At 38.7% G+C, this 23,440-nt stretch overlaps 1 protein-coding gene across 2 annotated transcripts in view; it reads right to left on the reverse strand.

Annotated features, from left to right (window-relative positions):
• TMEM117 (transmembrane protein 117) overlaps positions 1-23,440 on the reverse strand; it is a 398,947-nt gene that overhangs the window by 11,201 nt on the left and 364,306 nt on the right. For both annotated transcript variants that reach the window (XM_045829770.1, XM_045829771.1), the window contains one exon: positions 1,688-1,817. In XM_045829770.1, coding sequence (XP_045685726.1) covers positions 1,688-1,817 — 130 coding nt within the window. The remainder of the gene's footprint in view (positions 1-1,687; positions 1,818-23,440) is intronic.

A 23,440-nucleotide genomic window follows, 5' to 3' on the forward strand; every position in this document is an offset into this window, starting at 1 on the left:
CCAAATGGTGTAAGCTTTGAGTGCCACGAAACTTGAACCTGCCCCATCTATAAATCATAGCATATATGACACAAAGCCATGTAAAACAGTCCCAAATTAATTACTTTTCATAGCTTGATTTTTTTTTCTAATCAATGGTTTCTCTGAATCTCCCCACCCTCTTTTTAAACCTGATATTTTGCACGCAAGCAGTATATTTTTAACAGGGATTCTGATACTCAATCAGAGACAATATTAGTGTTATGATGGCCGGGGACAGAGCTGATAGCAGGAACAGATGGTCCGGGCAAAAGCCCACCCAAAGGGCCGGGATGATGCCATGTGCGTGATAGCTGTTTTAGAGGTCCAAGAGGGTGGCATGCTGCAGAGATTAAGTGGGGACTCAGAAACCACATTATGTGACCTGAACTCAAATTGATGGATTTACCCAGTGAATTTAATAGATGGGCCTCATTCATTCTGAGTAGGAAAATAAACCTGCTGCATCTTCCCTATTCATGAGCTCATTCTCCAATTTAGGAAGGTCGCTTCATCCTGAAAGCAGAAAACAGCCTTCAAGTGGAGACGCGAGGGTTTTTTGCAGTACTTGGATATTCACGTTCTCTGTGTTCAGACTATTTTTATTCACCAGCACAGATGGTGGAGTAAGCACAGATTTCTTTAGCAGTTTTTATTATAGCAGGTGTGGAATCCTCAGACATTTTCCTTGAAACACACGCACTGGCTACCTGCATTTGAACAGCTTGGGAACTAATGCCACGCTTCATTGGATCATTCAGTTGTCTGCTTCTGCTTATCAAGAAAAAAGGTATGAAATGTAAACGTAGCCTTTTTTCAGATGAGAATGACTGCGATGTCATGAAAGAATGTAATAATAAATCCTATCGGAGGTGTTTCAAAAGCAGGACACCTCTGAAGATGAAATAACCTGAGGAGCCACGAGAGAAGCACTTGAGACAAAAACGAGCTCGGCCAGAGAAGGAGGATTGTACTCCATCCATTGAGAAGAGGCCCAACTCCCTCAAGGCACACAGTCTGTTGGGAGCTTGAGGATACTGCTCTTTTGATCTCTGGCACAGATAAAGAACAAAGCATAAAGACTGTTCAGGTGGAAAAAATTTCCTGAGCTCTATGTTGTGAAAAGGAAACCCACCAATGAACAAAAGCAAGGTGGGGTGTATTGGGAATGGGGCTAACTCTATATATACTCCCTAGGGTACAGAGTTAGCTAACTGTCCACATTACAGATCTGTCCTTCTCTCTGATAATCCTGTGCTAAGCACTAGGTCTGACACCAGAAGTGGCCGCCTATCTGGGGTCTACATTTCTCCCCTCTCCTTGACTCTACGTGGGATTATCTGGCCAGTTACTGCCAACAGAATGTGAGTGAAGTTGAGCTGTTTCCTTCCCAAGCCAAGGTGGTTAAGAAAGAGGTGAGCCTTTTCAATTATTTTCCCCATTCTCTTTATTCCCAACTGCCTGCTGGATGTTGAAGTGGAAATTGTTAAAGCTACCAACTGGGTCAGTCCCTGAGTGGGTCAGTCACTCAGGGACTATAGTATTATGGGAATAAGAAATAAAATTATATTTATGTACACCTCTAAAACGTTACTGTTCACTTTTAAGAGCAGTTGACACTACCCTAAGCACTATCCTAAGACAAATCCTGTTCCAAGTTATAACATACCTGTTATGTGAATGCGATATTCCTCCTTGAAGATCTTCTGGAAGAAAGGAATCTTGAACTGCATGTGAGGTGTATGCAACCCAGGGAGATTTACATCCACGTCTCCCATGAAATGTGGGAATTCCCAGTCCTATCAGAGAAAATCAACATAAAAACACACTTGTGATTTGTCTCGTACCTAAGCAGCAAAACACCCCAAAATGGACTTTTTGTGAGCATTTTTTAAAAAAACATTTAAATGCCGCCAGCTGTTGGAGGCATCAGTTGCATTCTGTGATGGTTATTTTATGTATATTAGGCAGTGGTATGCACTCAAAATCAAAATGCAGTTGTAACGTACATCCTCGGCTCTCCTCTTTACTGTGGTAATAAGAAACCAATACAGACTTGATTTGCATCTGTACATGTTTTTCTCTTTCTTCTGAAGAACTGATTTTAAATTTTTATAAGAAGGAAGTAATCCATATGTTATATACGTGGGGTAATTTTTGTCTCACTACTTTTAAAAAATATAGACCCTATAACAGCATGTTTTATGTAAGAACACAAAGTAAAAGGATATGATTCATTTAACCAAAATCCTCAGTTTACATCAAGGGACTTTTAGGAACCACTGGTAGTAACTACACGGAATGGAAACATGCCAAAGACTCCTGTCCCACTCTCTTGCAGTTGAGCATCTATTTCAACCAAACAATGGAGGGCCAGACATGCTAGCATAAGATTCAAACAGTGAATTAATTCCCAAATTGCCGTTAGTTATCTCCTTGTTGTGAAGGCGAAACCAGCCAGGATGACCTCCCTTTCACAAGAAAGAGAAACAGATGCAAATGAGGTGTCACACCTGCTGCTGGTTTTTGGAGAGAGGCATCAAATTAAGGTTTATAACCTGCATGTGAACAAAGAGTGTGCTAAATTATCAGTTCATTAAATTACCAGTTGTACATTTAGTGAATATTTTAAAGAACTTAAATATGAAAAAATAATGGACAAAATACTAAAGATTTCCACTATCCGCTATCTCAACATAAAAAGTTAAATTTTTCTAAGACTTCTATCTATGCAGCTGGTAGAGGGGGCACTACTAATCAAGTGCCAGAACATGTTGGGGGTTTTCACATCCACTCCACTCCCCTCTTTGCTGTGAATTCTTATTAAGGGAAAATGGGCCTTGGAGAAAGGCACATATACGAGAAAGCTTTGAATGTCCATTAATTTCTTGATCTATGGATCACATCAAGCTGTTAGTAAGAAATATGCAAGAAGAAAAATGAACTGATGCAACATCATCCCTTTCTATTAGTATCTATGCAAATATCTTGTTGGTCTCACCTCTCCTTGTTTTTCAGACATTAGCAGCAAATGGGCATGTAATTTGGGAAATTCAGAAAACCCAAAGCATTAGAGCTTTCCATCTGAAATATCAGAATAAAATGTATTGGTTATAATATTTGTGAACCTTTGCATTTTATTAAAGTGCATCTGATGCGATCTTGTTCTTTCTGTGTTACTTGCAAGGCTCCTGCAAAGAGAATTGAAATTGAACTTGGCCTTTTGATAAATATAACTGACATCTCCCACAAAAAATTATGCTTGGCAAATAAAGAGACTGATAACCAAAGTGTCTTTCAGTAGCCCTAGATAAATAACACAAAACATTATCAGTAGAACAATGCTCCCTTTAGTTTGACAGTAATCTCTAGAGATTTCTTGTAGACTGGAATCAAAACGTCACTCACAAAAAATATAGTTCCTGTTATTTCCCACCTGTACTTGGAGATAGAATGACGAATTAAGGAAATGGAGATCAGAGTAAAAAGGAGATAAATTCTTGCTCCTTTTATGGAATATGGCATTATCTGTCTTCTTTTTAAAACAGACCAGGGCAGGGAGTTTGGGGAAAGGTGTGAGAAAAGTAGCTGGTGCCATTTGATTTAAGAAATTTTAAAAAGCATTAATAAAAAAGAGATGATACAATACATTCTCTTAGATTTGTCCCTTTTATAATATTTTTTATAATTAGCACATTTTGTGTTTCAATGCTATTGTCCTTAGTCTCCTAATACTCTGCCTCCATTCTCTCCCTGCTACTCTGGTTTTTGTTACTTCAATTCCTACTCTGTATATCTCTTCAGACTCTCTATTGAATCGGTGTAAACTCTGGCCTTATTTGATAGAGTGGAATGGTAATAATAAGAACTGGCACCATTTTCAGGATAGCTTGGGCTCATCTTAATGGAGAATGGGTATCTGCGGCTAATAAAAACCTAGGTATTTATCTGAAGCAGATAGGAAGAGGAGGGTGGACCATGTTCTGAATTTCTCTAGGTTTCAGTCTCTTCATCCATAAATTGGGGTTCAGTATATCAATCTCACAGGCTTCTTGGGAAGATGGAATAATGCCTGGAGAGCATATCATGCATTGCTGGAGACCAAGGGAAGAGGCAAGCAAATGGCCAACAAGCACGGTGGACTTCCCAGCACAATTCCAAGGTCAGGTTTTTCTTGAGAGTGAAGCCAAAGAAGACAATTAGTCTGTTTTCAGGATCCAGGTGAAAAAGGATGAAGACCATCTTTTCTTTTCTGCCCTCATCCACTGCACAGCACTGGCCTCTTGAGGTCTCTAACTGGAACTTTGTTGAGATCAGAGTTCTCCCAGAGGGCTCTGGGAGACAGCCATAGGGAAGGGTGCTGTCTCTCAAAGAGACACACGAGGTGGCCTCATGAGGAAGAAGGTAGCATAGGAGAATACTGGCTCCTCATGCAACACGTGTCACACTGTGGCGACCTGCAGAAATAGCACTGGAAGACTTGAATGGTCAGGGAGGGGGGCACTGCTACTGTGTACAGAGTAGCTGGTAAGTTTACCATATGTGAAACGAAAGGCTGAAGAAATTTGGATATCTTGGTATAAATTATTGATCACCTGCAGTGTTCTAGCATTACCCTAAGCAATATTTATTTATACTCCTACTTATGTATGAAACGATCCCAAAACCTTGCTTGCTATTAACCCATTTTACAGATGAGAAAGTTTGCCTCAGAGGGGTTGTCACAACATGACATGCAGCACAACCCAGCCCAAAGAATACATACTTTCTGCTAGGTCACACCGTCCTTAACTGTGAAAAGTGACTACACTGATTTTTTTTTTATTCAGAGCTGAAATAATTTTTACCTGCTATATCTGGTTCTAGTTGAGAATCGCTGATGGCAGTCATGCCTGCTTGTCTCTTACCAAAAGCCTGTTCCTGGAGGAGCTTTGAACTACTTTTCTCCCCACCCCCACTCTAAGAGAGCCCTCATTTTCATCTGACCCTGCTCTGAGCAGGACTCACTGTAATTCCTGTGTACTAAGCAACTGTCCCACAAATAGATGGCTTCTACTCAGACTGATTGAGGGAAATTTGACTAATGGGTGATGGACAGCAAATATTGAGAGTCTCTTGGCATCGTAACTATAGATGTACAGCCAGTTTTGTACACAAAGTGCATTTAAGTGTGATGAGAGCTATGATTTTCCTTCCTTCTGCATAAATGTGAAATATGTATTTTGAACATGAGATAAAAATGCTGAATTAAGAGAATGATGAGATAAGATGTGTTTGGCTGCTGAGGCCAGGACAGATCCAGGCTGCTGCTGTGATTGCATACTACAGAATATTCATCTATTTTGTTCTTCAAGAAATGCGATCAGTATTTAGTAATTCAAAGCTCCGTTGCTACTTTCTGATATTAAACTGAACAATAACTGCAGAGGCTGATCACATTTGTGGTTCAGCGATGTAAACATAATTTAGGCATGTTGTATCACACATGCTATTCTAGCCACTTCTCACCAGTTCATGGAGATGAACAGACTTCTGGCTTTGTATCTTGCTTCATACATGAGAAACAGTCAATTTCCCTTCAGATGGGCATATTTCCCATATAAAAACAAAAGAGCAGTGCCATGGTACATACCTAATCTCATTTTTTACATGCTACAGTTTACTATGCCTATAGCAATAAAAATCACATTTGAACACTGGTGTTCAAGTTACATTTGGTTGTGTAATTTGGACTGATATATCCAAACGTGATTCCGTCCCACGTGTGGCCCTATTATTTACGAACCATATTTGGACAGATTTTCAGAACAATGTTAAGTATACAGGCAAGATGGTCTCAGGATATACTGGGATCATTATTTCCCCACGTTTTCTCATTGAGAGGCATGCTGCAGGGCCAAAGGAGAGAACTTGGCACTATGCAGGGGAACTCAAGCTTGAAAGCAGCACTGTTTTGAATTATCAGGCTGGCATTCAATTTCCCAAATCAAATGAAGAGGCCTCATTTCTATTTAGAGAACCATGAGAGAATAAAATGTAATAATACTGATTACTCTATCCTGCAAAACTAAAGCCATAGTATTAGAACAAAAGTTTTATTTTGGGGGTCAAGAACTAGCCACTCAGCTTTTGAGGAAATTAAGGGGTAGATTAAATTAGATTTTATGTAAAGTTATTGATAACCTTTCAGAATAGAATTGACAATGGATTCTTAAATGTTAATAAAACATACTAACACTTTTCAATGTAATATTTTACATATCTACTATTTAAAGTTATTAGATTATTAAGCTTTAAATGATTTCAAAAGCTTTTTTCCAGATATATTTCTTTCTCTTTGTGATCCTCTGTTCCTCCTGAATTTAGATCCATGAGTATCAGAGCAACATTCTATCAAAATTTCCCCCAGCTTCTAACATGTCCTTAGCTTCTCTGTGCTTAGCAGTGTCCTAGCAACAGGATTTTAGATAACAATGATCAGTGGTGGCCTGAAGAATTGTATTCCTGCTTTGGGTGATATTTTGTTTCTTATTAAGAATCTCAAGTGCCAGATTTCTTTCAGTAAACCTATGCTTCTTCTAGTTGGCAAAATTGCTGAAATTGGTATCACTAGACTGAAAAAATCATTGGAAACCTTGACATATAACAGATATTGCTTATATGCTTGTTTATTGTCTGTCTTTTCCATCGACATGTAAGCTCTTGAGAGCTACAGACTTTCCCCCTGTTTTGTTCACTACTATATTCTCCATTCCTGAAATAATGCTCAGCATACAGTAAGAGCCCAAATATTTGTTCAATTAATGAGTGGAGCTCTCTCAAAGCTAAAGATGTACAAAAATCTTTTTTCAGTTTCATGTTAATGGAAACTCAGGATGGATTTAGGTACACAGAGGCAACACAATAAATACTTGTTTTTGTAAATAATATCACACATCAACCATATATTCAGTATTATAAGTAAAATATTGTGTTTTTCCCCTATAAACTAGGTATATTGGAATCACAGAACAACCCAAAGATTAAGCCATTTGCCAAAGACCACAGAGAAGAGGAAACAGTAATTAGAGAAAATGGAAGTCAAATATAAATATTGTGAGATGAGGCAGTTAATGCTTGGGGAGTTAGCTAAAATGCATGTTGGGATGGTCAAAGAAACACATTTACCTAAAGGTAAAGAAGTTCGTGCAATATGTCCAACCATGTCAGAGAACAAGAAAAAAGAATGTAAACAAACATGTGATTTTAAAAAGTGGGGGGATCGCTTCCCACAGTGGACACAGCAGAAAGGCTGTCAAGGCCAAGCTGACCATCAGAGACGCCCTGCAGGAAGTGTGGATGACAGACAAAAGAGAGACAGCGGGAGGTAATTCTCAGATGTCCTGTCATAAATAGCCTTTCTCATACAATGTACTCTCATTTTCTCTTAATATTCACTATTGTTTTTTTTCCTCAAGTGGGGCAGATACCGGCCAGTTGTATCCATCCCTGCTGTGGATGCTCGTTGAAACACGAGAAAAACATACACAGAGACAACCGGGTCCTGTGGGGAAATAGGGACAGAATGGCCACTCTCTCTAGTGGAGAGCTTCACGTCTCCATTCCCAAGCAGGTTTTTATTGAGAATACAGACTTAGTTTGTGGATTCACAGTCTGGCAGAAAAGATCAAAAGAAGTAGGTGACTTACAAAGGTGCAGACAGAACCCCCGCTGCGATTCTGGGCAGAGATTGGAGTTTTAACATATTGTTTAAAGGGCTAGTTTTGGTTTCCTGTCTGTGCCTTCAAATTCTAATCTAATAACATCCTCCAGCAAACAGATCTCACAGAACCTTGCATATTCTATGTCCCAGGCCTGATTACCCCAGGCGTCCGCCGTTTCTGGTCTGGGCTGCACTGCCCCTGCTATTTTCACAGGCCTGAGTTAACAGAGAAGACAAAGGCAGCCAGGAGACTTGGATTACTCACTTCTAAGAACAAGGACTCAGGCTTTGACAAAGCCGAGGGGGCAGGGGTTGATGTCCATCACCTCTTCATTTCCACAGCCCCTGAGTCTCTTCCCAGAGGCCTCCACATGATCATGCCTGTCTTAGGCATTTCTCTCTGTGGGAAATCTTACCCGTCATTGGCTAACTGATCAAGCTTAGGAGGTTTAGGCACAGAACAGGCAGTGTTCATGCCAGGGAAATAAGTTTTTGTCTCCTTAGTGGCTCCTGGCCTGGAGGTCTCTCACTCAGCCTAAGTCACGGGAGGTTACAGGCTTCCTGAGACCAGGCAGGGTGGTCCTCGACACTCAAGGGCAAATGAATTCTGTAACCTCTTGGAGTTTTCTCTCAGGGGGTACATGTGCTATTTAAAAGATTAAAAACCTTTGGGGAAAAATCTTGGCTTTCTGGTTGAAGTAGGCTTTTGTCAACAAGTAGTAGAGATGGCAGATCACATTCATTACTCAAACAAATCCAAGTCAAAGTATAAATCCTTACTTAAAATGCTTAAAGAGCTTGACTCTTTCATGGGCTTTGTGTATTCTAGGTACCGATGAACTCCCAAAACTGCTGTTGCCCAAGGAATCTAATGTACTGTAAAGGCCTATGTCATAGTGTTATTTAATGTATTTTCTTTATCAGTAATTTTTCTTACTAGCAAAGGTCAATATGAGTTTTCCTGGCTAATTCTGAAATCAACATTCATCAGTGAAATATAATAATGCCTGTAAAAAAAGCAAATAAGTCAATCCCAGAGTAGATATGAAAAGTAAATGTAGTTGTTACTTTTAAGGGACCTTCCCATGAGGCTCTGTCAAGAGAGCAGTGGGTTTTTTAGAACAAGCTTTATTATATAGACACACCTTGAAAGCACTATTTGTTTAAGCACCAAGGTGGAAGAGTGTCTGATAAATGCACTGGGCCTCATTTACAGATGTCCTGCCCTGGCAGGCTGATGTGATGAAGGACAAAATAAAAGTCAGTCTTGTAAGTGTTTACAATGAATAGAAATGCATCATGTGACATCTAGGAGTAATGGGAAATCAATATCCCTCACTAGGGCAATACAGTTCACCAGTACACAAGGAAAGAATGCTTGACATCTTAGAGACTTTGATAGGGAGTAGGAGAGGGAGAAGGAGACAAACCATTGGCTGTGGCAAGTTGCTGACAACTAAAGTTGGTGCAAAGTCTAAAGAAATACATTATAGCTCAATAATAGGTCCTTTTGGATAAAGTCTTTCATTGGTCATCAAACAACTTGACCTATTTTGTACTTCTTAAGAAGAATGAATATTAACTATATAATAAATTGGCATATTTAACTTAAATAACAACTCCTAATAACTCACCTTTTCCTAATAAGGACAGAGTGAAATATAGAGGAAAGAAGTTACTAGACAACATAACTTAATGTTACTTCTCAGACACCGACTGTCATTCAATAATACATAGTCCTTGCTTATTCTGTACTTTATTGTATTTGCACATTTGGTACAAAATGTCACTACCCCAAAATCTGTTCTGGCTCTATGCATGCTGCTAGTAATGGTCACATTCAATTGTCTGAATGACTAATTTCTTCTATGGGCTATACTGGAAAATTAATTACATGCTGTCAAAAGAGTATATATTGTCCTTGGTAAAATTTTTAATTAGTATTGAGGTCATTTCTCTGTGAAAAATAATAGTAAGATCAGTGGGTAAATGTGATTCAATATAAAAATATTCACTTCACAAACAAGAGAAAGAGTTTGAGGCTGATCTAAATATCAGTTGGGTGGCTAAGGTGAATGACCTCTAGTGTTTCTTGCAATGGGCTCATTTCTATATTTATAACTTTGCATCAGGAATGTTTCATGGAGCATATATTCTAGTAAGGAGTCAGATCAGTCAATCAGCAAATAGCAACATAATATAATGTCAAATAAAGGTAAATGCTCAGAAGGAATTAGAGAGGGGAAAGAGGATGGAGAGTAGTGAATTTAGGAGGGGTAGGTGCTGATGCAGACACTGGCCTGCAGTGTCTGTGGCATCATGGATGAGACATGAGACATTCACACGGGCTACCAAGTCCTGTGTGGAGGAAAAGGGATGGCATGGCTACTCTCTCAAGGGAAGGGTGTCTCAGAGCGTCCTGGCCACTCTCTCAAGAGGAGAGCACCCCAATCCTTTCTTCACAGGGTTTTTATTGGCTTTTAATTTGCCCAGGAAAAGTTCAGGTAAAGTTCATTAATCATTGTCAGGCAGTAAGGATCAAACAATAGATAACATACAAAGAACTCTTAGGGCCTATTCTGAGTCAGGGTCTGTTAGCTAATGGGCTACAAAACTCTGGGAAGCAAACTCATTTCCTGCCCAGACCTTTATCATTTGAGAGCATTCTTAGCGAAGCAGGTTTCACAGGAGTTTATGTATTCTTTCTCAGACCTGATCACCCGAGGAACCTGCCCTTTCCAGCACAGGGCTGCACCACCCTCTGTCATTGTTTCAGGCTTAAGTCAGGCAGTGGAAGTAAGACAGCCAAGAGATAGCAGACTTCTTGCAGGCAGAATGAGGACTCAGGCTTTGTTAAAGCTGAGGGGCGAGGGTCCATCACCCTCCTTCTCCATAGTCCTCCAAGTCCTTCCCTGGGGCCTCCATGTGATCATGCCTGTTTTAGATCATTCCCCTCAAGAGGTAGCCGTGCCATCCCTTTTCCTCCACACAGGACTCGGTAGTCTGTGTGAATGTCTCATGTCTCATCCATGATGCCGCGGACACTGCGGGTTGGTGTCTACGTCAAGATGCTAGTTTAGTCAATCAACAGAAAACTTCTTTGAGGCTGACCTGTGTATGGAGCACTGATTGGTATGAAAGAGTGAGCCCTGCAAATCTGTGGAGAAGGAGCAGATGGGCCAGAAGGAGGAGCAAATGCAAAGGTCCTGAGAAGAAAATGGTTGGAGTGATTAGAGAAGTTCAGAGAGGTTACAGGGGGTGGGAGGCTGGCTGTAGGGAAAATAAAGAAGAGTCAGGAGACCATTGCAGTAGTTTAGGTGTGAGATGATAGTGGTTAAACAAGGGTTCTCAGGCATTCAGGTCAAGGTGTATTTTGAAGGTATCACCAACTAAACTTCAGAATGTACTCTAATGACTGGTAAATGATAGCTGTATCTACTGAGTTGGGGAAGACTGGGGAACCAACACAGTTATAGAAGATAGACTAGTGGATCAAAAATCCAGAGATATATTCAGAACATGATATTACACATCAGTGGAGGTGTTGTGCATGCACTTGGGAGACTTAGAGAGACGGTAAGCCTGGAGATATCGATGTGGGAGTCACCAAGGCATCTGTTGGTCTAAGGTCTGAAGCAGAGAACTAGATAAAATCCCCTGGAACAGGAGTATAGAAAGCCAGGAAAAGAGGTTTGGGGACTGAGTGCTAAGGCACTCCAACATCTGGAAGATGGAAGAGGAGAAGCCAGTAAGGGAAACTGAAAAGGAATGGCATACATTATAAGAACAGGAGAAAGTACATCCTAGAAGACAGGTGAAGAAACTATTTTAGGAAAGAAGGAGTGATCAACTCTGTTGAATACAGATGAAAATGTGAGTAAGAAGACTTAAAATTAACCATAGGGATTGGTATTATTAGGGTTGTTGACCTTGATAAGACTTCTGAGCTCCACAGAAAGCTGGTATCAGGGACCAAAACCTGAGTGCAATGTGTTCAAAAGAAAATGGGAGGTGAGGAGTACAGCAATAAATATAGAACTGTTATGAGGAGTTTTCTGTTAATGGAAACAGTAAAGAGGCAGTAACTAGAGACAGACTAAAATTCTGTTAATTTAAAATACATCTGTTAGTGTAAAATAAATTCAATTTTGGTAGAACAGGGGACTCGGAGACCTGAGGCTCTCTTTCTGTATTTTCAGTAGCTTCTGCAATGACTAACGGCAAAAGGCATGCACCAGCATGGACAGACTGGCTGATACAGCTGGTGTCTATTCTGACTGGTCAATGTTCATTCTGACTGGTCAGTATCTCTGCTGTGCCAGTAAGTCAATACTCTCACAGCCATTCTTCGTGAAGTCAAGGTGATTGTTTTTCTGAAAACAAAAAAATGCAATACTGGGCCAAGTTCATTGTGTTGAATGCACCAGGCTTATAGAAACAATAGGCTGGACTCCTGCCTCTCTGTATCCTGTGTGGTTTCCTTCTGTTTTCATGTATCTTAGTAAAGGCTTCAGATTCTGGAACAATCACAGAGCCTCTGCCTCTGCCCCCCATGGATCACCCAGTGATAAAATGAACAGAAAATAAAATTTTAGAACAATGGACTTGAACTGCCAGGCACCCATTCCTTTCTTTAAAGACTTTTAGGTCGAGAGTGTTCATCCTCTGAGCTCTAGAGAAAAATGATCAACCCTCAAGTAAGAGAAAAAGACTAGAAACACACCATATAAAGGGGTAGAGCAGAGGGATAGAAAAAATAAAAATACATTTTGTTGTTTGCAAATTATATCCTCAGTGAATTGAAAAATTCTCTGAAACTATTGTTAGTCCAGAGGTCAATGGCCAAGGAAAAGCTAAAATACATTGCTTTTCTTGTTGGGCACCTATTGGAGAGATGTTCTATCACCCTCTGGTTCCTTTTGAAAAAACAGTTTTAAATGCTGGAGAAAAGAAGCCTAACATGGTTGTTACAGCCTATCTTTATACTGACACAATCCATTCAGAAAAGCCTGGGGTGAATACACGGGGCTTCATTTACAGATTCCACACAGCACTGATAGAGCGAAAGGAAGTCTACATTTCTTGCAGTTTCCCAATAACATACTCAAGTTCCCCATAGGATGGCATCACATTATTATTCAAGTAATTCAACAGCTACCAGTGTTCAATAGATGCAAAGCATCTATTCTCAAAGAATCTTAAATGGAATTAATAGGTAAAGAAGTAACTAAGCTCTTCTTTTTACAGTTATGCACAATGAGGGTCATTGTCTATAATTCCTCCAGCTCACCCAATAGGTGGCCAGCAGTGAAGGGACCATGTGAAATTTAATCATTAGACCCTGAATTATATTTCACTACAACCTTCTTATTGAGAACCCCATTTAGGAGAAAGAAAATCCTACTTAGGACACCAACTATATTTTCATATTCTATTCCGACTAAGCAAACTAAGATTTGTCATGGTCTTGCTCTGTGTCAACCATTTGGTCCACTGCAAGCCACATGCAATTATAGTATATATGGTAGGTAGACTTTCTGTCATCTTGTAAGAGAGTAAACTGAGGCTCAGAGAACAATCAAGTAGCTTGTCCAATGTTGCACAATTGGTACCAAAAGGATTTGACCCAGGTCAGTCAGTATTCAAAAGGATTTTATACACAAAATCAAGCTTTCTCATGACTTTTAATCAGGCTTAATGCTGCAATTATCTTTCCTCCTAAAATCCAACTGTCATGCCAATATGTGTTTCCATTTGATGCCCACCTGTATCTGTAATGGTAAGTTTCCTTTTAGTGGTGTGTTGTAGCTCTTCTTGAAATACTATTTCTTCAGAAGTAATTTGCTACCTGCAGCACATGAAGAGGGAACCTTCTGACTTCACTGCAAAGCGAAGGAAGGATCTACATCTAGGCTGGTCCTGCAAGTCATCAACACAGCCTGCTGAATGCGCAGGCTGAGGTGTACATTCAACTCTAGATGGTTTATGAACATCTTAGAATTTCACTGCCAATGGGTAGAGTTGGCTCTGACCTTAGAATATTTCTGGAAATGTATACTATCTCCCCAATCTGCACTTTGGTTTTCTCACCTGAGGGTATTTTTTTTTATCATACTTAGGCACTCTGAATGGCATACTACTATAACACTGCACTGGAAAACAGGATAGACTTGGGGATGAGTTAGTTCCCAGTAGTAATGGCTATCAAACTTTGCATATTCCTAAAGATACAACATTTTTGTTTCTTTGGAACTTGTATGATGATAAGATTTGTGCTACTAACATATTGTGGCTGCACATATCATTAAGCGATAAAAGTTTATATTATGTAGGTGACTCAAAGCAGAACACACAAGAAAAAGAACTGAAGGATAATAATATATATTTTGCATAACAATTTAACAAACTATTTTATTTTATCTCAAGACTTCCTTGTTTGTATGTCAGAAAACTAAGTTATTGTGTTACTGGGAGCCTCTCACTTCAAATATTAATTTTTCCAGCTTATATTTTTTATAAGTAAAAGACAATACAATTTCTATATAACCTCATTAATTTTACTTAAAGAATTTTGTGATATTTGATTTTAAATAGAATTATCAGTGTAACCAATACTAAAAAGTATATCTGTAATGTTATGAGGTAGAAGCTCCATATAATATTCTATTCAAGATATCAGATTTCTAATGAAATGTGCCATATTTAGAAATATTACAAATAATATCTTGAGTATGTATAGAAATGAGATAACAGTGGGCTTTGAGAGGGGGGCAAAATTATCAGAAAATTTTATGCTATCTGAGGATAATATCTCAAAAAAATTATTCATAAAAATTGGTAAGCCTATGGTGCTGAAAATGAACTTTTAATGCACAGAAAAGCATTTGAAGGAAATCATAAAAACTAAACATAAAAGTTTGCCTTCAAGCTTTGGATTGTACTGGGTGAGTCACAGGTAAATGTGAAATTATTACATTGCCACTTGCCAAAGGCTTTGCTTTATGAATATCCACAGTATATATACATAAATCAATTAATGTTATTTTTCCTACATAATCCCAGGTGCACTTGATTCATTAGTTCTCACTACAGGAGAAGTTGACAATTCAGCATCATTATAAAATTGTTCAGATGGTAGACTATATTCAGAAATTAATTTCTGAAGAATGTTCTAAACTGTTTACAAAAATATGATCTGCTGATTGATCCCATTCCCACTCCCAGCTCAGAGATATTGGGACATTTAATACTGTATTTGCCTTTTAAATAATAAATTCACTCTTAACCACATGTACAGATTAAACACTCCAAGTAATCATGTTCCATTTGCCTTTTAATACAGATACATGATTGCCTTAGCCAGAAATGAGAACTTCAAATCTCTTCTTTGGGAACAATACATACAAGGAATGCTTAGGGGTTTTAATGTAAGCACCTTCCAGGTAGGCTAATTAACTCAGAACAGGGAAAGATTTCTTCAAATGTACTCCTGCACTTCGATTACAGACAATGTGCAAGACTAAATATTATCATAATGAACTATTTTAAAAATTTTTTCAAGTCAATGGTTTATGATTTAGCATGCTTTTACAGGAAATTATATAGTATGATCAATAGGGTACTCATGCTCTGATCCAAAATAAAGAGATGTGCTCTAAAGTTATTTAAATGAAAATCAGTTTCCTTTTAGTAATGTTATAAAATATTCGGCTTGCCACACCTCTAGCCAGTCACTGTAACTGATGAAATGTTATGACAATTGCCACCATTCAATGAGCTCAGTGAAAATAGCCTCTGTACCAGGGATAGTTCTTCACATACATGTCCTTATTTTATCTCTAGAACAATGCTATCAGTTAGGTTTTATTTTTCCCATTTTGCAACTGTGGAAACTGAAGTTCAGAGAACGTACCTGACTTACCTACTATAATATTAGTGGAAGAGCAGGAGCCAAACCTAGGTCTGTTTGGCCCCCATACATACCCAGGGGTGTTCTTTATGCTCCACCCAGGAAGGTCAGGAGCAATTTAACATGTCCTGACTCTAACTGAACTAATACTGTCTTGGTCTATCCATTGCTCATTTTGTCTCTCCCATTGAGCCTGAAAGAAACAAACTATTGAACTGTGCCCACACAGTTGTTTGTTTCTTCTCAATACGCCCAACTCTGTTTGATTTCAACATTTATTATTTTCAATTACAAGTATCTCTTGCTTCACCACCACCATTTCTAAGCTAACACTTGTTTTGCTATACTGGATATCAGTGGATCTTTTTTTGTTGCTTCAAAATTTTTTTTGTCTTTCCTTCATGACATTGCATTTTATTTGCTAAGTGTTTGTATACTCAGCAATTGTTTGCGTCAGCCCCTCTTCTAAGTATCGACAATACAGCGGTGAACCAGATATGCCTTGTTCTAGGCTCTGCCTTTGTGGAGTGTGCAATCTGAATGTAGCATAAAAGCATAAACAGAATAATTTCAGAAAATCTCTTAGTGCTAAAGAGAAAATGAATGGAGTTGACTGTTCAGAAAAGCAACTCTAGATGGGGTTAGAAGAAAACTATATGAGGCTAGAATCTCTCCAGTGAAAGGTACCAGGTGCTGTGATATGTGCTATGAAGGCAAAAGAGGTCAAAACAGACCAGCCAAGCCCCCACCATCAAGTAGCTTAAGTCTAGAGGGAGTGAAAGACCCAAGAACCAGTAAAGAGTCATATAAATGAGGTAAGTAGTAATAAGTGCTGCAAAGGAAATGCACTAAGGACTTGGAAAGAGAATAACAAAGAGGCCACTTAGGGAGTCATCTTGAAAGAAGAGACACCTTAGCTGAACTAAGGCTGAGCATGATCCAGCCGCACAAAGAACAGAGAATATTGGGCAAAGCATTTGCTCATATATCTATTTTACGCTAGGTACTCTGCTAAGTCCTAGCAGTACAATAGCAAACAGAAGCCCATGTGCATCCTGACTTCTTGGAGATTATGGTCTAGCAGGAAAGTTGAACATGAGTCAAAAACTTATGGAACTAAAAGGCAGAAAATTGTACTTGAACAACAATTAAAACTTAAAAAATTAAAAAAAGAAGGGGTCATTAATTAAGCAACGAAGCAGAGGTCTTCATGGTTGTCTAATAAAACCACTGTAGATAAAAATGATCAGAAAATAAATAGATATATAAATAAAGTTGCTACTAGTCAAACAAAATTATGGAACTAGATTTTGGTACTTGTGGGCTAACTTGTATGACCATGCCCATCTATCACTCACTTAACCACCAAAATGCAGTAATTTTTGATATGTGTAACTCTTCTTGGCTGTTTTCCTCACTGCCAGCACCAAAGAATCTTCTGTTATAGCTCAATGATAAACTACTGCATGGTATTCATTAACTTTTCACAATATATATGTTGATTATATGAGGTCTTTCCAGAAGGCATCCAGCCATGTAATATGAAAAACAGAGACATTTATTGAAGAAAATACAAGATACAAGAAATACTATACATAGGACAGTGACACTTCAGTCCCCTTCAAAGTAGGCACCTTGGGACCTCAAACAGTTCTCCCAATCACCATCAGCTGCCCTGTCATATTTTCCTGAATCTCACTGATGGTTTGAAATCTCTTCCCTTTCAAAGGTGATTTTAGTTTTAGGAAAAGCCAGAATTCTCAGACACCAAATCTGGGCTATGTGCGGGATGAGTCACCTGGGTAATTTGATGTTTTGCCATAGAAATTCTTCATGAGATATAATGCATGAGCAGGCATATTGTTGTGATGAAGCTGCCAATCACCATTTGCCCATAGGTGCTGCCTTCTGAATCATGCAAATAGTTTCTGTGAAGGAATGTTTAAGCTTAATGCAAAATTTGGTGCAGATTCACTCATCTACTTGCTCAGTCATTTTGAATGTGACAGTCACACAGTACACATCCACTCGATGGTGTCTACTACCCCTACTGACTAGTACAGTGAAGATGTCATTATTCATACATGCGCATTACAGTCCATTCCACTTGGCTTCCAGGTCACATCAATGTTGTGCAAACTGTTCTTGTTATATCAACAACAGCTGGACTTCTTTTGGACAGACCTCATATACTACTTGAAGATATACTTCTTTATACATCTCTCTGGCCTTAGGATAATGTTCAATACATAGTGGACAGTACAAACTATCTATTTCTTTATTCACCAATATTTACTAAGTGCTTGCTATATATGTGCCAGAAACTATACAAGGCTCTGGGATACCAAAGGTATAAATCAAAATCCCTACTTCCAAGAAACTCATCTTGCACAGATGAGGTTAACAAGCTAAACACCACTAATAAGATAACATGGAAGCCTTACAATACAGGCATGCAACAGATCCTCAATGAACTACTGGGGAAGGAGATCCTCATTCAGACTTGGGAGAGAATGAGTAAATTAACCAGTCATTCTCTGTCCTCCATTTTCACAGTGAACACAGTCTGCTGAGAGTATGTAGCCTATCCCCATGCTGTAGAAATAAAATGCAACCACAGAAATTGCTCATTTAGCTATAATTTGTGGAGCTGTTGGTTTTACAAAAGAGATCAAGTGAACTTTTCCTAGGGGGTAACTTTGCTTTACTTAACTTTGGGTGTTCTAAAGGTAGTCTTTCACAGATACACTTTTCTTTGACTTAAGTCCCATTTTTCCCAAGGTAGATCATGCCTACCGGAATACGTAGTAAAATAGAAAATGCAGCCCACAGAACTGCCACAGTGCTCAATGCACATCATTTGAACAGCATTGCTAAAGCAATAAAATGGTTTACAAAATCCTTGGAGTCAGTGCAAATGTTTTAGGTGTCTCACATTAACTTGTATCAATTCACAACACTGCTTCCAATCACAAAACAGATAAAAATGGGCATAGGACTTCAGGTCAGTAAGACTATTACTGAGAAAAGTGAGTAACACAGCACAATTTTCAAGCCCCTGGGTAAGGGTGAATGACTTATTCATATTTAACCTAGTCTTGGCTACATCCTCTAGTCATCATTTAGATTGTCATTTGGAGAAACACTAGCCAAGCAATTTCCTTGGTCAGTATTTACATCACACATCAATATTTTGTAATGTATACCTTCACCAAAACCAATATTTTTGTATCCTAGACTCTTGAAGTAGTTACTTTGGTAAATGACTGTGGCATAAATCAGATAACCATATAGCAACTCACCACTGAAAAACAGTTACGCGCACATCATTTTCCCCAATGCCTCTACAATTAAATAAGAAAACTTTACCGTCCTATTTACCATCATGAAATGGGGCTTCAGATATTGGCACACACACACACACACACATGCACACACGCTCTCCTGTTTTCAGAGAATATCTGACTATGTAAATTAAAATTGAAAGCAGAGAAGTTATTTATTCTACCTAAGTTAATTTATTTTTCTCTATCTGGCACGTGTTTCCTATAAGATTTAACTTTCTCTTTTTTACCTGGTTTCACACTGTCAAAATAATTGAATTGAATTAAATGATGCTGTGATGAAAAATAAAATCAAACTGCTGGCTTGCGCAAAGAAAAAAATACCGCCTACTTTTTCAATTTTGAGGTAGCTGCTTTGCCAACTTACAAACAAAGTTGGTTATTAGATAATTTTCATATTTTTTCACTTACATGTTAATTTTGGAGTGTTTTATGCATTTATGTTTTAACATACTCAAACATCCACATTAATCTGATATTTCTATGTCTGGAAATCTCTGCTAAGGAAATAATTTTTAAAAATGAAAAATTTTCAGGCATAAAGATAGATCTCAATTTATCATTATGGTGAAGAAGCAGGCACACCATGATAGAAAAAGAGTGGAACAAATTGTGCTATAGTGTTCCATGGAGGATTATACAAGCTTATCAGAATTATAATTATGCAAACTTTATGAAATATTGTTAAGTAAAAAATAGATAATGCAAAATTTAATATGTACTATAATTCCAAGTGTAATCTTGCAAATACACAGTAAAAATCACAAACAAAATACTAGCAAAAGACACACAATAATAAATCAAATTTGTTCTATTATTGTAGTACAATTACAGATGATTTAAAAAAAATTCTTGCTTTTCAAATTTCTATAGTGGTCATATATTATTTTCATTTTGTATATAAAAATTTATAAATACCCTCTAAACACTTTCCCATTTTCAGAGCAATTATTTTTTGGCTTTAAATCTCTCTTTAATTCTAACAGTCAATTTCTTTCCTTAAACTCTAACCTTACATCCTCTTATAAATCTTCCTTTTATTCAATCTGCCTTTTATTTACTTTTGGTTGAAGCAATTCCCTTTCAGCTCTGGATTCAAAGGGGATATAATATCACCTGCATTCTCTTGAAGTCCCCACTGTGCTGTGAGATTTAATGAAATAACATCCATGCAGCACTTTATGCTCCTTAGAGAAAGGTGCTATATAAATACAATGCATTATAATTATTTATGTTATTATAGAACCCACAGAGATATTAGAGCTACAATTTAGCACAAGCAGACAGGGTTGGACTGAGTGCCGACCGGGCAATGTCCCTTAATGCCGAACTACAGGAAGGAATTTGAGGAGGGAGTGGGAGGAAGTTCCTCCCTGTGCCTGGAGTGACAAAATGCAATCCTAGTTCTTCTCAATATTATAAATAGGATACTTTGTTTTTTAATGTACAATCTTCTAAACATCACAGTATGCCATTTACGTTTACTTGATATACCACTCCCCTGTCTCGGCTCAGTTCCAACTGAACAAATTCCCAATTATTTATGGGAAGTAAACTTACAGAGCCAGCATTAAAAGGCAGATGTTATTGCTTGCTAGAAATCATCAGATGATCCAAGGGATTGTGTACTAATGAAGAGCAACACAACTTCTGAATTTAATTGGACGTCATTAAGTATAACTACCCCAGACCTTCTGCACAAATCCCCCATTTGGCTGCTCACAAGTGGTCACTCTCTGAGCATTTCTGGAAAAGGGACACTTTTAATTCCTAACAAAAGCTCTGGCTTAAGAACATCTGCTCTACATTTAGCCAGATCCTGTCCTCCTGTAGCTTTGCTTTCTGAAGACATGCTACCTTTCCTCGGGTTTAGTCATTCCACTCTGCTTCTTTATTCATTCATTTTTTTTCAACACTTATTCTTAGCCACTGTGTAGGCACCCTGTGAAGCTCTGGGGGTGCAGAGGATTATGACACATCTTTATTCTAGGATCTTACAGTGCAATGGGCACACAGACACCAAGACAGAGAAATGATCCTAAGTGCAGTTAAATGCTACGTTGGAAGTAGAAAGTGCACCGCCAGGGACAGAGAGGAGGAAGTAAGTTATCTTATCTGAGAACATTCAAGAAGGCTTCCCAGAAAAAGTGATTTTGTTCTCTGCTGAAAAAATGACTAAGATGGCTAAGATTCTGCCAACTGGAGAAAGTGTGGAAGAGTATAAGAATAGATGTGAATGGGCCAGTTTTATGCAGAGCATGCTGAGAAGTTCAGTGTGGCTGCATTTGAATGGTAGAGATGAGAATGAGCAGCCAGAGTGTGAGGGCTTTATTGTCAATGCTTGCAAAATTGGACTTCATGCCACCTGCCAGGCAGCCTACAGAGACTCTGGATCTGGTGATGGGCATGATCAGGTCTGTCCTTAGAAAGATGACTGTAATAATAACATAGGTAGATTCCTGACTAGGGTGGGGAGAGTCTTGTGTTAAGAAGCTATTGTAAAGGTCTAGGTAAGACATGATGAGGACCTGCAGTCCAGTGGTAGGGAGGCAGGAGTGAGATCTGAGAAATTAATAATGACGCTGATACCAGTGTATTGGACATGACAACCAAAGGCACAGGGGAGGCAAAGGGGGAATCTATTTTTCTTATTCAGGAGAGTGATTGGATGGTTACATCATTAACAACAACAATAAAACTTTGGAGGCAGAGCAATTTGGGGGAGAATGGTAAGGTAACAAACTAAGTTCTGACTATAAGTATGAGGTTCCCATAGGGTATTTAAGGAAATGTGTTTCTGCAGCTTGGGGGAGATATTACAACTGGAAATAAACTAGAAAAAATATTCCAAATAAACACAACAAAATAGTTCATATGAGCTCAGTTGCACACCTAATGAGGCACTATCATGACCCCCCTTATTCTGTTAATATTGTTATTTCTTCTGCAGATGCTACAACACCATGAACTAGTTCAAAAGACAATAATGTAAGTGTGAAATGAATGAAAGAAGCACAATTTAACTATATTTTACTACTTTACAATTTTGATTTCAGTTTAGTTTTACTGTTTGACAAGTGCAATTCTTTCTGTTTAACTATTTTACATGTAAACTTGCAATTTGTCATTCTCTTCTGATCATATCACACTCAACTATCTCCCCCAAGACACCCTCTATAGAAAAAATAACTTATGGTATTTCAAAATCTCTTATTCTTAAAAAGTTGCCCCACTGCCCCAGGCTCACACTGTCTATAGGAAGCCGACTAAGGGGTCTGACAATTGCACAGAAACCGCATCTCCCTCTTCCGTGCTTTTTTCTTTCTGACTCACAACAGATCTCAACCACAGAAGACCGTATTGATGAACCTGGTGAGAAAATGCTGGAAAGCCTCTGAGGATTCTAATTAGCCCCTTTGGAACTGCCTCTTTCCACCATTAGAGTTGCTGGTTTTGCGTCCAGCACAGTCCTGCCAAAGACGGTTCCCGCTCCGCCTCTTCTGTGGGCCAGGCATTGGGCTGATCTAACCTCTTGCTGCAGTCACTCTTTCTGGTATAGGCACGCCATTCTCCTGCTGCTATATATAAGCTACTCCCATCAATATTCTCTATGTCAACTTCCTATTCCCACAGGATGGATTATTTCCTTAAATACTCCGCAATCCATCATGAAAATGGACTCTTGGCAGGCTGATCCCTGAGGGCACTCCATACAAATCTGATCATATTCAACTCAAAGTAAATACAGATTGGGTGATCACAGGCCGTGCCATACATCTCAAGTGGAATATAGTAGTCCCTGCTTATCTGCCAGGGACACGTTCCCAGACCCCCAGGGAATGCCTGAAACTGTGGATAGTACCAAATTCTAATCAACTTCAACTCTGCTGGAAACGTGGCAGCAGCTTCTTTATCGGCAGATGCAGCCTCTCCAATAATTCTTAGTCTTTTTCAGTCCAAACCTATTCCTGAATCTGTGTAACCATCCCTCACTTGCAGTCATTGTCTTGGTGTCACTTGATTCCAGGGATTTCTTGCTGAAGTGTTATTCCACACTTTCTAGAACAACACCTTGCCGTGAATTGGAACACATTTTCTACTCATGTCTTTCACCCACAAATTTAATGCCTTTCCCAGAAGCACTTATCACACACTGTGGCGGAAACCTTTTCCCTTAGAGGTGGGACCACAAAACTAGCAGGTGCTTCTTTTCTTCTTCACAATTTCTAGGATAGATGATTTGTTCTTACTATAGATCTCAGTAACCTCAAAATGGCTTTATTTCTTTCCTTATGAAGTTGAGAACTTTCACCTTTTCACTTACAAGAAGCACTTTATGGCTTTGTTTTGTCAAATTTGAATTTCCAGCATCACTACTTTTGTGCTTTGGGGCCATTTTTAAGTAAAATAAGGGTCACTTGAACAGAGCACTGTGACACCTTGGCAGTCAGTCCGGCAGCCCAGACA

This window comes from Phyllostomus hastatus, unplaced genomic scaffold (genome assembly GCF_019186645.2).
Source record: "Phyllostomus hastatus isolate PE091 unplaced genomic scaffold, TTU_PhHast_1.1 phas_scaffold_93, whole genome shotgun sequence".
Taxonomy (NCBI): Eukaryota; Metazoa; Chordata; class Mammalia; order Chiroptera; family Phyllostomidae; genus Phyllostomus; species Phyllostomus hastatus.